General features: G+C 46.7%; 1 protein-coding gene across 1 annotated transcript; it reads left to right on the forward strand.

Annotated features, from left to right (window-relative positions):
* Positions 1–576: 576 nt before the first annotated feature.
* On the forward strand, positions 577–13,401 carry TBC1D25 (TBC1 domain family member 25). The gene is made up of 6 exons (XM_018044879.1): positions 577–849; positions 2,669–2,778; positions 3,798–3,952; positions 11,100–11,227; positions 11,372–11,560; positions 11,805–13,401. The coding sequence occupies exons 1-6, from the start codon at positions 730–732 to the stop codon at positions 13,164–13,166; spliced, it is 2,064 nt and encodes a 687-aa protein (XP_017900368.1). The 5' UTR covers positions 577–729; the 3' UTR covers positions 13,167–13,401.
* The last annotated feature ends 946 nt before the right edge of the window (positions 13,402–14,347 follow it).

The raw sequence follows: 14,347 nt of genomic DNA on the forward strand, positions 1-14,347 counted from the left end.
TAAAATATGTCCAGTATTCAGCTGATATTTGGTGGGCACACACCGTTTAATAACAGGACTGACTTCAACGTGTTGTAAAGATTCAATAAAAACAGAGGCAAACTTGTCCACAGAGCATACAAATGGATTTTATGGGTAAATTATTTATTGAAGTATAACATGCAGGCAGAAACTGCAAAAATCTAAATGTACAGGTCCGTGAATTTTCATAACATGTAAGCTATTTTTTAAAAGATTGTGGGAAAAGGATTATTCTTTCATTCAGCAGATTCATTTGAAATGATTTTAAATACATGACGTCATCTCTAAGCAGAGACTCGAAGCGACGGGAGGCAGGACATGGGGCCTTGACGTTATCACGCAGCAGCGTCCTTTCCCCGCCCACTTTTCTAGCCCCAATAGGTCGCCGCGTTAACACCCACCTAGGCGAATCCGGAAGCAAAGTGACCAAATCAAGGACGAGGGAGGCGGGGCCTCAGTAGGCGCCTGCACACTGGCTAAAGTGAGGCAAAATGCCCGGCTTTAGGGGGCGGGGCTCTTGGCAACAGCACACTGCGCAAGCGCAGAGGTGACCTCCTCCCTGTGCCAAGCGCGGGGTGGGTAGGGTCGCGTGGCGCCCTCTGCGCCTGCGCCAGGGCACAAGGTGGGGCCGCGGGCGCCCGCATTCTGGCGTGCGCACAAGGGTAGGGGGCAACGGTCAGCTGTCACCCTGAGGTGGGTGGCAGCAGGATGGCGACGGCCTCTGGGTCATCGGACTTGGCTGGCTCCGGAGCGCCCTCGCCTGGTGGGGGGGCCCAGGCGGCGGCAGCTGAGGAGGAGGAGCGAGAGGTGGTGCGGGTCCGAGTCAAGGTGAGGCTGGTGGCCCGTCGTTCAGCCCGCCCAGAGCTCCCGGGAGAGGGGAAGGTGGTGGCTGTCCTAGGATGGAGGGCGGGACTTGAGAATTGGGGTGTTACGTGAGGGGAGAGGCTAGAGAGCAGAATATTGGTGGCTTGGGTGGGGGCTGGGGGAAGACTGGACCTGGGAATGCGGGGGCAGAGGGTGGGGCGTGGGGATTGCAAATACAAGGGTAGGGCCCTCTGGAATGGATAGGAGGAGATTGTGGGTAGAGAGGAGGGGCTATAGGGTTGGAGGAGGGGCCTTAATGGAGTGGAGCCCTGAGAAATGAGGGAGGTTGTTGCTGTCTGAAAAGGAGGCGCTGACATCAGTTTACCATTGTGTTGAGAGTGCACTTTTGTGCAAATCCCCACCCTGGATGAGCAGACACACTCGTCGGGGAGACAAACGGCTAAATAAAGGAAATGCTTCAGACACTGGTGAATGTCATGGGGAGATAACAAAAAAGATTCCGAACTAGGGAGTTACTTTAGCCAAGGTCGTCCAGGGAAATACCCAGAAAGGTATTGAAGGAACAGAGACCCAAATAAAAAGGAGTCACCAATGTGCGTATCGGGGGGAAGAGTGTTTTAGACCGAGAGAACAGCAAGGAGAGTGTTTTAGACCAAGAGAAAAGCTGGGAGGTGGGGATGAGTTTGACATGTTCCCTTAGGTTTCCATATTGCTGGAGCCCAGAGAGTGAGGGGAAGAGTGGTAGGGGGTGGATAGGAGAGGTAAGAGAGGGGCAGATTGTGAAGGGCCTTTGGCATGTATTCTAGAGTAAGAAAGCTGTGGCAGTAGTTCCAGCAAGCAGTGATAGTGGCTCAGACTAGGGCGGTGGCACTGGTGGTGAGAAGAGGTTAGATTCTCAAGAGAAGTAAACATCACTTCAGTGCAATAGAGCAAGCTCAAAGGTAGAGGTTTGGGTGTTCAAAGAAAAGATGCTTAAGCTGTGAGTGAGCCAGTTAAAGAGTGGGAAGGACCTTCCACTCCACCTTCCTCCATCCTAGGACTGGGGGATCTCCACAAGCACAGGCCTGGATCCAAAATGTGTTCAGAGTAACTTCTGGGAGTTTGGTAGTACCAGAGTGTAAAATTCAAAAAAGCTTCTGTTGGGAATCCTGGGGTTCCTTTCAAAGAGATTTAAGCAAGAGAGTTTTGTAGACAGACATGCTAGATTGGTTGCAGCGTGGAGGACTGGTTTAATAAGGGCCAAGCTGGACATGTCTTTTTGCCTTTTCATACTGTTCATGGGGTTCTCAAGGCTCATTGGAAAAGACCTTGATGCTGGGGGAGATTGAGGGCAGGAGAAGAAGGGGGCGTCTAAGGATGAGGTGGTTGGATGGCATCACGAACTCAATGGACGTGAGTTAGCCTGGCGTGCTGCAGTCCATGGGGTCACAAAGAGTCGGACACAACTGACTGAACAACAAAAGATTGAACATGGTGATCTTGGCAACCATCCTTGAGGGGATGTAGAAGGATTGGGTGCCTGGACTGTTGCAGTAGCCTCCTCCTCACTGGACCACTGCTTTCTCCTTTGTCCCCCATGGACTGTTCATAGAGCAGCCAGAAGGGTCCTGTTAAATCCTGAATCAGACCACATCCCTCCTCTACTCAGAACTCTCCCAAGCCTCCCCCTCACTCAGAGCACAAACCCCAGTTCTCTCCATGGCCCAGAACTCCCGCCTTGATCTGGCCCCTGCCACATCTCTACCCTTACTTTCTGCCATATCATCCATGTAATTGTGGTGATGTGACCCCTGATGGCCTACCCCATGTCTTCTCTCCACAGAAATGTGAGAGCTTCTTGCCGCTTGAGTTTCGCTCTTTTGCTGTGGACCCCCAGATCACTTCACTTGATGTGTTACAACACATCCTCATCCGAGCCTTTGACTTGAATGGGTGAGTAATGGGGTGTGGGGCAAAACCAGTGGGCCACCCACCTTGACAGCAGTTGTTTGGCATTTTTATTGCTGTTGTTTGGTAGGGAAGGTTGTTTGTTTTGTCATTATTAATATAAATAGTCCCATAATAAACAAATTAAGTTTCAACAGATGTTTCCAAAACGTTCAGGTAGGTGTTACCAATTTACCATCTCAGCAGCAGCCCATAAAGTTTCTATTTTCCTCACACCCTCACAAACACTGGTTACTAAAAAACATTAGAAAATTTGCCAACCTGATAGATGAAAAATAGTGTCTCGTGGGGGCAAATGTGATGGTTATTTTGGTATCATTGTTATTTTGGAGGAATATATGCACATGGTAACAGACTCAAAGGGTACAAAAATGATGGGTATTTGGGGGGGTTTCCAGGTGACAGTCAGTTCTGGCGATGGCTCAACAGGTAAAGAATCCACCTGCAATGCAAGGGACACAGGAGATGAAGGTTTGATTCCTGGGTTGGAAAGATTCCCCTGGAGAAGGAAGACTCCCCTGGAGTGGCAACCCACTCCAGTATTCTTGCCTGGAAAATTCTATGGACAGAGGAGCCTGGCAGGCTACAGTCCATGGGGTCACAAAGAGTTGAACACAACTGAGTGACTAAACATGTTCATGGTGACAGTAGTTATCACACAACATGCTTTGCATAGAGTTGCGCTGATGTATCTAAAGAACAAGTTCTTAGTTGTTATTTGACTTTTTTACATAAACATTTTCTGTTGTGAAAAATAACAACCATACAGCTTGCTTTATTTTTTATGCACAAGGCTGCTTGCTTCCCACTTCCATCCCTCAACTACTCAGTTACCCTCCCTAGAGGAGACCCCAGTACCAGTTTTCAGTGTATTCTCCAGATACAAGCAGATGTGAATCTGTTTCTGTGTTTGTGAAACAAGCTTCCCAGGCTTCTTTTGGAAATGGTCCCTGAGGCTTCCCAGGCACAGGGGCCCTGAAAGCTGCGGTGTTTCCTCTGTCCAGGAAGAAGAACTTTGGTATCAGCTACCTGGGCCGAGATCGGATGGGGCAGGAAGCTTACCTCTCACTCTTGTCTGACTGGGACCTCAGCACAGCCTTTGCCACTGCCTCCAAACCTTACCTGCATCTGCGTGTAGATATCCGGCCTACTGAGGACAGTGAGTACCCGGTGCTCTGGGGGCACTGCCCTGTGATACCCCAATTTCCCCATAGGATGACTCTACTCCTCACAACACTCTCTCACAGTGGGCTAAGGAGCAAGGAATCCTAGGTCCAAATCCTAGCTTGGCCACTGGCCCTCAATTTCTTTATCTATAAAGTAGAGATAATGGTATCTTAGGGCCATCATGAAGATTAAACAGGGAAATTCATGTAAAAGTGCCTGAAAAGGTGCATGGCTGCATAGTGAATACTCAAAAAGTATTAGCTCTAATGACAATAATTATCATATTTATTATAGCATATAATCTAGTGATAATTATAGAATGCAGTATAATAATAGACCTATAGTATTATATATTTCAGTTATAATAATATTATAAATATAATAGTGCTGATTATAGTCATGTAATTGTATTTATTCATTCATTCATCCTGTACTCACTTTCATTGATTTGTTCCTTTGATCTCTCAGCCACTTTCAGTCTTCTCGTATTTGTTCCCCTAGTTTTGCCTATACTGGTCCCAGGGAGCCCACAGATAAATTAAGACATGGTCCTGAAAATTTGATTATGAAGCATACATTAGATAATAATAGTGTCAGTGTTAAATTTCCAGAGAATGGTTACGGTATCATGGTTATTGAAGGAAAATATCCTTGTTCTTAGGAAAAACACAAGTATTGAGGGGTAAGGTGTTATGATATCTGCAAATAACTTGGCAAAATAATAAATGTAAGTATATATATGGAGAGAATGAGATGAAGCAAATGTGGCAAAAAATGTGAACAGTTAGGGGAGTAGATGAAAGATGTATGGATGGTCAGTGTATTCATCTTTTTAACTTTGTCATAGATTTGAAATTTTTTTAAGTAAAAAGTTGTGGAGTGGAAGACATGGTTTCCAGTCTCAGGAAATTCACAGTGCCTATTTGAGATACCTGAATAGGCATTTTATTGATGTCATAATAACATAAATAGCTAACATGTGTTGAACACTTGAGGCCATTCTACACACACAATATTTATTCACTGGATTGTCAGAACAATCCTACAGAGTAGGGATGACCATTATCCCCATGTTACAGATGAGGAAACTGAGGCTCAAGAGAGGGGACAGGACCTGTCCGTGTCACAGAGACAGTGGAGGAGTGTGATTTGTACGCAGGTGGTGGCTGAACTGGCTTCAAGAATCTTTGCTCTTAAACATTTGACTATAAAATGTGGGGCTTATTTTAAAAAAGACATTAGAGAAAAAGAATCAGAGAGAGAAACGAGTCAGAGGGAAAGACAGTGACTGAGCCAGGCAGAGAGACAAATGGAAGAAGGCTGGTAGCCAGAGACACAGGAATCTCTGCACAAGCAGCCCTGTGTGCTACTCTGTGTCAGTCACTTAGCTGATTCCCCCAGCCTCCATTTCCTTACCTAGAAAATAGACACAGTAGCACTATTTCAGTAAAGAAATAAAATCTGCTCTGCTAATAAACATGTGAAGAAAACCCCAACTATACACAAACTGAGAGGAATGCAAATTACACAGACAGACACTACTCTTTTAGTAGTTAGGCAAAAGGACATTTAAAAGTTACCTTTATAAAGAGAATCAACTTTCCAGTTATTTCCATTCTATTTCTACCATTGTCTTATTTCCAAAACTCCTGCAAATACACGAGTTTGTTTCCAAATTCTGATTCTCTTACATTGATCTCTTTTGTTAAATCCTAAGCCAGTTCCATGTTGTTTTAATCACATAGTTTTATGATATGTTTTCCTTTTTAAAATTATTCCTGAATATTCTTGTGCACTTACTGTTCTTTTCATTTAATAGAATTAGATTATCATTTCATTAAGATACTGATGGGAATTTGATTGGAGTTGTTTTTTTTTTTTTTTCCATACCACACAGTTTGCTGGATCTTAGTTCCCTGACCAGGGATTGAACCCAGGCCTCAGCAGTGAAATCTCGGAGTCCTAACCACTGAACTGCCAGGGAATTCCCTAATGAAACTAATCTTTAATTATCCAGTAAATACATTCTCCGTATTAGAAGTAATGTTGAGGTCTCTCTTGGAATCACTGTGCCTAATCTTGATCCCCTACCTTAGGCTTCACAGGTGGCACAGTGGTAAAGAACCTTTGCCAATGCAGGAGACATAAGAGGCATGAGTTCGATCCCTGGGTTGGGAAGATCCCCTGGAGGAGGGCATGGCAACCCAGTCCAGTATTCTTGCCTGGAGAATCCCATGGACAGAGGAGCCTGGTGGGCTATGGTCCATCAGGTCACAAAGACATGACTGAAGCAACTTAGCATGCAATACAGACCTATCTTTTTGCCCTGCAGGAATTACTTTGATCAGTTTGATGTGTAATCTTACAGGTCCTTTATTCACACACACAGATACACACAAATTAGTCCACATATAGAGAGATGTAAGTATATTTGTATTTGTATATGTACACAAATGGTATGTGTTTAACATAAATCATACTATACATTAATAGGTAAGTGTCCAATTGATGGAACTGTTATAAATATTATTAATGGAATTCTTGGGATTGTGTTCATGAATGTGAAAGCAACAGGCATGTTGTGATCACTTAGATGGCCCAGTCCCTCTTTCTGGGAAGAACTCAGTTTCTGTCACCTCTTCAGTTGGAAGATTGCCAAGCCCAGATGGAATCAATCTGTGCATTCGTGATGTGAATTCCCTTTCTGTCATATGTATTGCAGATACTTTTTTCCAAGCTTATCTTTTTGTTTTGTGGCCTTGTTTGTGGTGCTCTTTTGGTCCTATCAAAAACTAATGTTTGTATGCAGTCTTGTACATATATCTGTCTTTTTCTGTATGATTTCTGAATTTCTCCTCTTTAGAACATCTTCCCCATCTACATGCTTACACAAATATTCCTCTATTTTATACAAATATTCTCCTATATTTTCTTCTAACACACTTATTATTTTCTCTTTTACATATAAGTCTCTACTCAGTCAACATTGTGATTAATGGACCTAGGTTTTTTAAAACATTTTTATTTATTTGGCTGCATCAGGTCTTGGTTGCATCATAGAGGATCTTTTGTTGTAGTGCCCAGACTCAGTAGTTGTGGCCCACAGGCTTAGTTGCCCTGTGACATGTGAAATCTTCCCAGAACAGAGTATATGTACTTGGATTTATTTCTGGGCTTTCTATATTGAATTCTACCAAGGCAAGCGTTGCATTCCTCCCACAATTTTTTTTGGCGGGGGGGCTCTTCTTTTTGTTAACTATTCTTAAATGTGAATTCTTTCATACCAACGTTAAAATAATTTTACCCAGTTTCAGAAAAAAACCTATTTCTGGTTGGCAGAATATATAATTTAGCATTTGGGAGATTTGACAATTTTATCCTAAGGAGGTGTAGTACATAGCACATATCGTGTATTGTGTAAGGGCCTGAGACAGCACCCTACAATGAACTTGAATGTTTCTTCAGGGAAATGTGTGTATAGTCATACTTAGTGGGTTACATAAAGACTAGATATAGTCTCATTCAGTTCAGTTCCAGTGTTGCCACTAGATGAGTTTGTGCTTGTGGAAATCCTTTGCCCATTTTATTAATGGGTTCTTTCTTTCTTTTTAAAAAATCAACACAGAATGTCTCTCTTTCTTGTCATGTTTTGGTCTTGAGCAGTGCTTTTTCGGACATTCACATAGCTGCTCTTGCTCTCTGTGTTTGCCAGGTATACCTTCAGATTTTTTCAATTTTTAACCTTTCTTTGTCACCTTGTTTTATTGTGTCTCTCACAAAAACTCCATAGCTGGATTTATGCTTTTTTACACAACTGACAGTGAAATCTTTTGACCACTTTTCCCCTCCGGTCTCCCCCACCACCACCCACCCTAGCCCTTGAAATGGAAGCTTTGGAACACTTTTCATCCTCATTCTTCTGGTCCCTAACCCTTAACTTTTGGGCTTTGTTTAGGCAGTATTGTTTTTTTTCTTTTTCAATTCCAGGCTGTCATTCTCTTTTCTTTAGAGTTAGTCACTTAACGTTTCAGGAATTCTAACGAACAATATTATACTCCCAATGACAATCTCTTTGTCATTTTATGTCTAACTATATATTAATATTAAAAACTTGTGGCTTGTCACCATGTACCTTCCCTTTTGCCTTCCTCCACCCACCTTGAGCTCTTACAGTCATTCAGTAGTCATGTCTTAGAGAACTTCTTTGTTCCCCTCCAGTAAGATGCATGGGTTGTTGTTGTTCAGTTGCTCAGTCGTGTCTGACTCTGCGACCCCGTGGACTGCAGCATGCCAGGCTTCCCCGACCTTCGCTATCTCCCAGAGTTTGCTCAAATTCAGTCCATTGAGTCAATGATGCCATCCAGCCATCTCATCCTCTGTCACCCCCTTCTCCTCCTGCCCTTAATCAGGCTCTTTTCAAGTGAGTCAGCTCTTTGCATCAGGTAGCTGAAGTATTAGAGCTTCAGCTTCAGTGTCAGTCCTTCCACTGAATATTCAGGGTTGATTTCCTTTAGGATTGACTGGTTTGATCTCCTTGTTGTCCGAGGGACTCGCGAGTCTTCTCCAGCACCAGAGTTCAAAAGCAGCAATTCTTTGGCACTCAGCCTTCTTTATGGTCCAACTCTCACATCTGTACATGACTACTGGGAAAACCATAGCTTTGATTATACAGCAGTCCTTTGTCAACAAAGTGATTCTAGGTTTATCATAACTTTTCTTCCAAAGAGCAAGCATCTTTTAATTTTGTGGCTGCAGTCAACATCTGTAGTGATTTTGGATCCTAAGAAAATAAAAGTCTGTCACTGTTTCCATTGTTTCCCCATCTATTTGTCATGAGGTGATGGGACCAGATGCCATGATCTTAGTTTTTAGAATGTTGAATTTTAAGCCAGCTTTTTCACTCTCCTCTTTCACCTTCATCTAGAGGTTCTTTAATTCCTCTCTAGTGCATGGGTTACATATATGCTAATAATCATAAACTTCTTTCTTTGGTTGTGGTGGATATGTACTGATGTGGCTGGATGGGGGCCCTTGGATCTCAGGCCTGTCATGTCAGTGCTCCGTGGATACTGAAAGTCACTATCTTGCTTTAGGAGTTGTGGAACAGAAGCCCTTTGGCAGTCTGACCTTCTTCCAGTTGTAAGCAGTCTGTTCTTTACCTTTGGAAGCTGGCAAGAGTTTGCCTTCATTCTTAGAATGTGGGCATTTCGCTAGCAGATTAATAAGAGTTGGGAGAGGCCCATGGTCTGTGCTATTCATTGATTGATCCTATCTGAGACTTGCCAATCCACTTCTTCATCTCAGGGACACTTGCCTTCATATCTTGGTAATTGTCTCTGCCTGACCTCTTTTCTCCTCCTGCATTTCCTACTTTTTGCCTCTCAGGTTTCCTGGACTCTTCCTCCAGGTCTCTCTGCTTTCCTCTCATCGTTAAGCTTTAGCTCTGTGCCTTGAAAAGGGTTTTTCTCTTTGGTCTTTCAGACCATTGGTGTGACCTTCTTCATTTTACCTGGTGAGTAGTGTGATCTTCTTCATTTCAAGTGTTTTCATGTTTTAGAAAGACCATTCTGGCATCTGTTTGGAGAGAGTGGAGAAGGAGGGGCAGAGAGGAAGCAAGGACTGGTTGGATGAGAGGCATGGTATGAGCTGAGAGAAGAAGTGGAATTGAAGTATGTTCTGGATGCACAAGCCATGGGTCTTGGCAACAGTTAGGCCTTGGGAGTTGAGCGATGTCTGTCAGGTTTGGGGCTTAAGCAGTTGAAGAGATAGAGACACTGTTCAGACTTGAGGAGCAGGTCATGTCTCAAATGGATCTTGGGCTCCCCTTGTGGACCCATTAGGTTTGCAGTGCCTAGTGGGACATCCAGGGAGAGGCAGTGACTTGTGGCCCAGGGTTTGCTTCCCCCTCAGCTCTGTGGGAGAAAGTATAGTGGACTTCATGGAAATGTTGCTTAGGGATGGCATTTGCCTGCAAATGACAGTGGCTTGAACAAATCCCAGTTGATTTGTTTCATATAATAGAGTTGGAAAGCCACTGGTCTTTGCTGTTGTCAGCTTAGCAGTTCTGTGGTGCCAGGGTAGACATCTCTTGAGTCTCTCAAACTTACTCAAGTGGCCATTGCTGCTTCAAGCCACATGATATTTGAGGTTGGCAGAAAGGATGCAAAGGGGAGTAAAGAAGAGAGAGAAGGGAGAGACCAAGGACCAGAATTAGATAAAATTAAGCATAGCATTGTCTCTTCTGTGTAATGTGCATGATGTACCTGCTCCAGATACAGATACTTTTGCTAAAATTTACCTGGCCCCTGGAGTAAGGTGAATGAGATAAAGATCCCAGTCCTACCATGTCCTTGGCCACTTACTAACTGGTAGTCTATACCAGTTGTGGAAGGAGGACTAGTGGGAAGGTGAGATTCAGGGTTTGGGTTCTTGAGCTTTGGGCCTGACTTTCAAATTTCAGTTCTTTCACCCACTCGCTATGGGACCTTAGGCAACTATTAATACTAATCCTGGCTGTGCCTGTTTCCTCTTAGAAAGTTTGGTTATAATAATAGTGCTCAATTTAGAGAGTGCATGAGTGTATGTACTTCATACACAGTTGCTTCAGGTGTGTCCATCTCTGCAATCCCATGGACTGTAGTCTACCCGGTTCCTCTGTCCATGGAATTCTCCAGGAAGAATGCTGGAGTGGGTTGCCATTTCCTTCTCCAGGGAGTCTTCCCCATGCAGGGGTCCAACCTGCTTTTCTTGCATCTCTTGCACTGGCAGGCAGATTTTTTACCTGTATGAATAGTAAATGAGTTGACATTTGCAAAGACCTCACAACACTTCTGTCACTCAGCCCTATGGAAGTGTTGTCTAGCGTTCTTATTGTTTATATTGATGTTAAGCCCTGGCACATAGTGCTCTCAATAAACATTGCTTTATATTGTTAAAATATTACTATTAGAGTCTACCAGCCATTCTGGGAGACTGTTTCCACCAGAAGATTATTCATGGTTTTATTTTTTGTGTGATTAGAATGACAGAGGAAGGGAGAGTGGAGTGGCTTATTGCCTTGTGGGTGGCCTGGCTTCAGAGGGAGAGGAACCGAGTCCTGAGCTCTGGGGTTCTCATATCATGTCATTCTGTGTGCCCAGGCCCGCTGCTGGAAGACTGGGACATAATCAGCCCCAAGGATGTCATTGGCTCCGATGTGCTACTGGCTGAGAAGCGGTCATCACTGACAACAGCTGCCCTGCCCTTCACACAGTCCATCATCTCTCAGGTGCTTTCAGGGAGCCCCAGGGCCCAGCTGTTATTGGAGGGCAGTGCCTCCCTGGCACCCCCAATTCTGAGCCTGCCAGTTGGCACCTGTCCCTGGCCTACCCAGCTGAACAGTGGCCTCTCCCCACCCCTCCTTCTTTCACAGGTGGGCCGCACCTTGTCTAAGGTCCAGCAGGTGCTGAGCTGGTCATATGGGGAAGATGTCAAGCCCTTCAAGCCGCCCCTGAGTGATGCGGAGTTTCATACCTACCTGAACCATGAGGGCCAGCTCTCCCGCCCTGAGGAATTGCGCCTGCGGATCTATCATGGTGGTGTCGAGCCCTCCCTGCGAAAAGTGAGCCTTCTCCATCATTCATTAGGTCCAGCACTCCGGCACACATGAATAGCTCAAGAGATGCATGCTCTGGGCTGCACTCTCAGGGGATGGTATGGAAGTGCTCCAGTGCATGCAGCAGTAGGAAGGCAGGCTTTTCCAAAGGAGAGCAGGAGCCCAGGGTGGCTGGGTGGTGATAGGTACACACAAGGGCATGGCAGCTCATCTGTAGACCCGCCGCCTCATCCCTTTCATCCCTGGCCAGGTGGTGTGGCGGTACCTGCTGAATGTATACCCAGATGGGCTGACCGGCCGAGAGCGGATGGACTACATGAAACGCAAGAGCCGGGAGTATGAGCAGCTCAAGAGCGAGTGGGCCCAGCGAGCAAGCCCCGAGGACCTGGAGTTCATCCGCAGCACAGTCCTCAAGGATGTGCTGCGCACCGACCGGGCCCACCCCTACTACGCAGGGCCTGAGGACGGCCCACACTTGCGGGCTCTGCACGACCTGCTCACCACCTATGCCGTTACCCACCCGCAGGTGTCCTACTGCCAGGGCATGAGTGACCTGGCCTCGCCCATCCTTGCTGTCATGGACCACGAGGGCCATGCCTTCGTCTGCTTTTGTGGCATCATGAAGCGCCTGGCTGCGAACTTCCACCCTGATGGTCGTGCCATGGCCACCAAGTTTGCTCACCTCAAGCTGCTGCTGCGACATGCGGACCCTGACTTCTACCAGTACCTGCAGGAAGCCGGTGCTGACGACCTCTTTTTCTGTTACCGCTGGCTGCTGCTTGAGCTCAAGCGCGAGTTTGCCTTTGATGACGCTCTGCGCATGCTGGAGGTCACCTGGAGCTCACTACCCCCCGACCCTCCTGAGCACGAGGTAGAGCTCGTGGGCCCCCCCAGCCTAGTGGTGGACATGGGCTTCGGGGGCCACCGGGGACGGCCCATGCGGCAGAGACACATGCTTAGGCCTGCCGGTGGAGGAGGTGGTGCCTTTGAAGATGCTGTTGACCACTTGACCACCAGCAGCCAGGGGCCTGGTGGCGGGGGGCGTCTCCTGAGGCAAGCCAGTCTGGATGACCTCCAGCAACTCAGGGATAGAACGGGCCCCAGGAGGGACCCCCTGATCCAGCTGCCCTACCCAGCTGCCCTCATCGGTTCCAAGTCTCTCTCTGAGCCCTTGCTGAACTCCTCAGACCCACTGCTTTCCCCCTCTTCCCACCCTGATTCCCCATCCTCCTCGTCTCCACCATCCACCCAGGATGCCTCTCCTGCTGGTGACGTGGCTGCTGGATCCCCCTTGATGCCAGAGGTGGGCTCCCCACAAGACCCTGGGAAGTCCTTGCCACCCCCACCCCCACTGGGCCTGCCCCCACCCCAGGAGTTTGGGCGAGGGAACCCATTCATGCTCTTCCTGTGCCTCGCCATCCTGCTGGAGCACCGAGACCACATCATGCGCAATGGGCTGGATTACAACGAGCTGGCCATGCACTTTGACCGCCTCGTGCGAAAACACCACCTGGGGCGCGTCCTACGCCGGGCCAAGGCTCTCTTCGCTGATTACCTGCAGTCAGAGATGTGGGACTCAGAGGAGGGAGCCGAGGCCACAGCCCCTTCTTGATCAGACTCCCTTCAGCCCTCCATCAGCCCCATCAGATCTTCATTCTTTGCCAAGAGGGCCTACACGTGAGACCCCACATCCCTGCCTGCCAGCCCTAGACCTATGGGAGCATAGTGCCCTCTCTCCCTAGGTCCAAGAGTATGGGGCTTTGCTTTGACAGTGCCCCATGGAGGCCCTGGCCTCCTTTTCTGTTTTCTTGTTTTGTTTTTAACAACTGTACTTTGCACACATGAAAGTCACTGTGGTCTGTGTATTTCTCTGCCTTCTCCCTGGTTTGTGTTGTAAATGGAATCCCCAGGGCCTCTTTACCTGCTGGAGCTGAAACACTGCCCATTTCAAGTGAAGGGTGGCTCCCACTTCCCTGGTGACAGGAGAATGGATACTGATAAATCAATTCTAGAAGGTGAGCCCAGGTCAAACAGCTCTTGAGGAGGCCTGAAGCTATTTTGTGGTACATCTGTCTGCCTGTAAGGGTCTGGATGATGTCTGTAAATATATGTTTTTAGGACAGTCCCCTGAGTGAGGGATGGGAGAGAGAGTTCCTGACTCAGAAAGGGCAAGATTCGTTACAGAGACTGGGAAGTATGGGCTACTTAGAATCATTGGATGAGCTACCTCTAGCATTGCACATGTCACCATTTCTAAGATCCAGACCCTTCCCTGTAAGTCTTATGCATGAATGCTAGTGGTCCTGGGCAGGGGTCTAAGGTTCCTATTCTTGTCACATGCTCTGGGGACAGCCTTGCCATGCCTAGGGCTCTAAGCACTAAACTGGGTTTCCAGCTCATGGATACCTTAAGCATTTCATCAATGGAAACCATATATTTGTCTTCTCTATCCCATAACTGTGGACAAAAATATCAAGCTCTAATAAAGCTGAGGACCTAAAAGAAGTCACCTACATATGTGGAGGATAATGATCCAAAAAAGGGCCTTTTTTCCCACTTACCTTCTCAGAAGGCTGAGTGCTGTCCCTGCACAGAGGACATGGCAGGTGGTGAGTGAAATAACAGGTCCTTCAAGTTGCAGCCTCTGTGCTGGATTCTGGCCAGAAGTTGCTGTGCTAGGCAATGCAGGCAGGTGGGCATCAGGGCAGCCATCCTCTCATCTGTCTGTCCCAACAATGACATAAAGCTAGGGATAACTTAAAAGGCTCCTATCACCACCACCAACCCCCCCCC

Source organism: Capra hircus, unplaced genomic scaffold, assembly GCF_001704415.2.
Source record: "Capra hircus breed San Clemente unplaced genomic scaffold, ASM170441v1, whole genome shotgun sequence".
In the NCBI taxonomy this organism is placed as follows: domain Eukaryota; kingdom Metazoa; phylum Chordata; class Mammalia; order Artiodactyla; family Bovidae; genus Capra; species Capra hircus.

What these genes read in the sequence shown, in the direction of transcription:
- TBC1D25 (XM_018044879.1), top strand. Translation starts at nt 730, where the DNA reads ATGGCGACGGCCTCTGGGTCATCGGACTTGGCTGGCTCCGGAGCGCCC. An exon ending in CGAGCCTTTGACTTGAATGG is followed by an intron (nt 2,779 to 3,797) that starts GTGAGTAATGGG and finishes TCCTCTGTCCAG; the next exon opens with GAAGAAGAACTTTGGTATCA. An exon ending in CACAGTCCATCATCTCTCAG is followed by an intron (nt 11,228 to 11,371) that starts GTGCTTTCAGGG and finishes CTTCTTTCACAG; the next exon opens with GTGGGCCGCACCTTGTCTAA.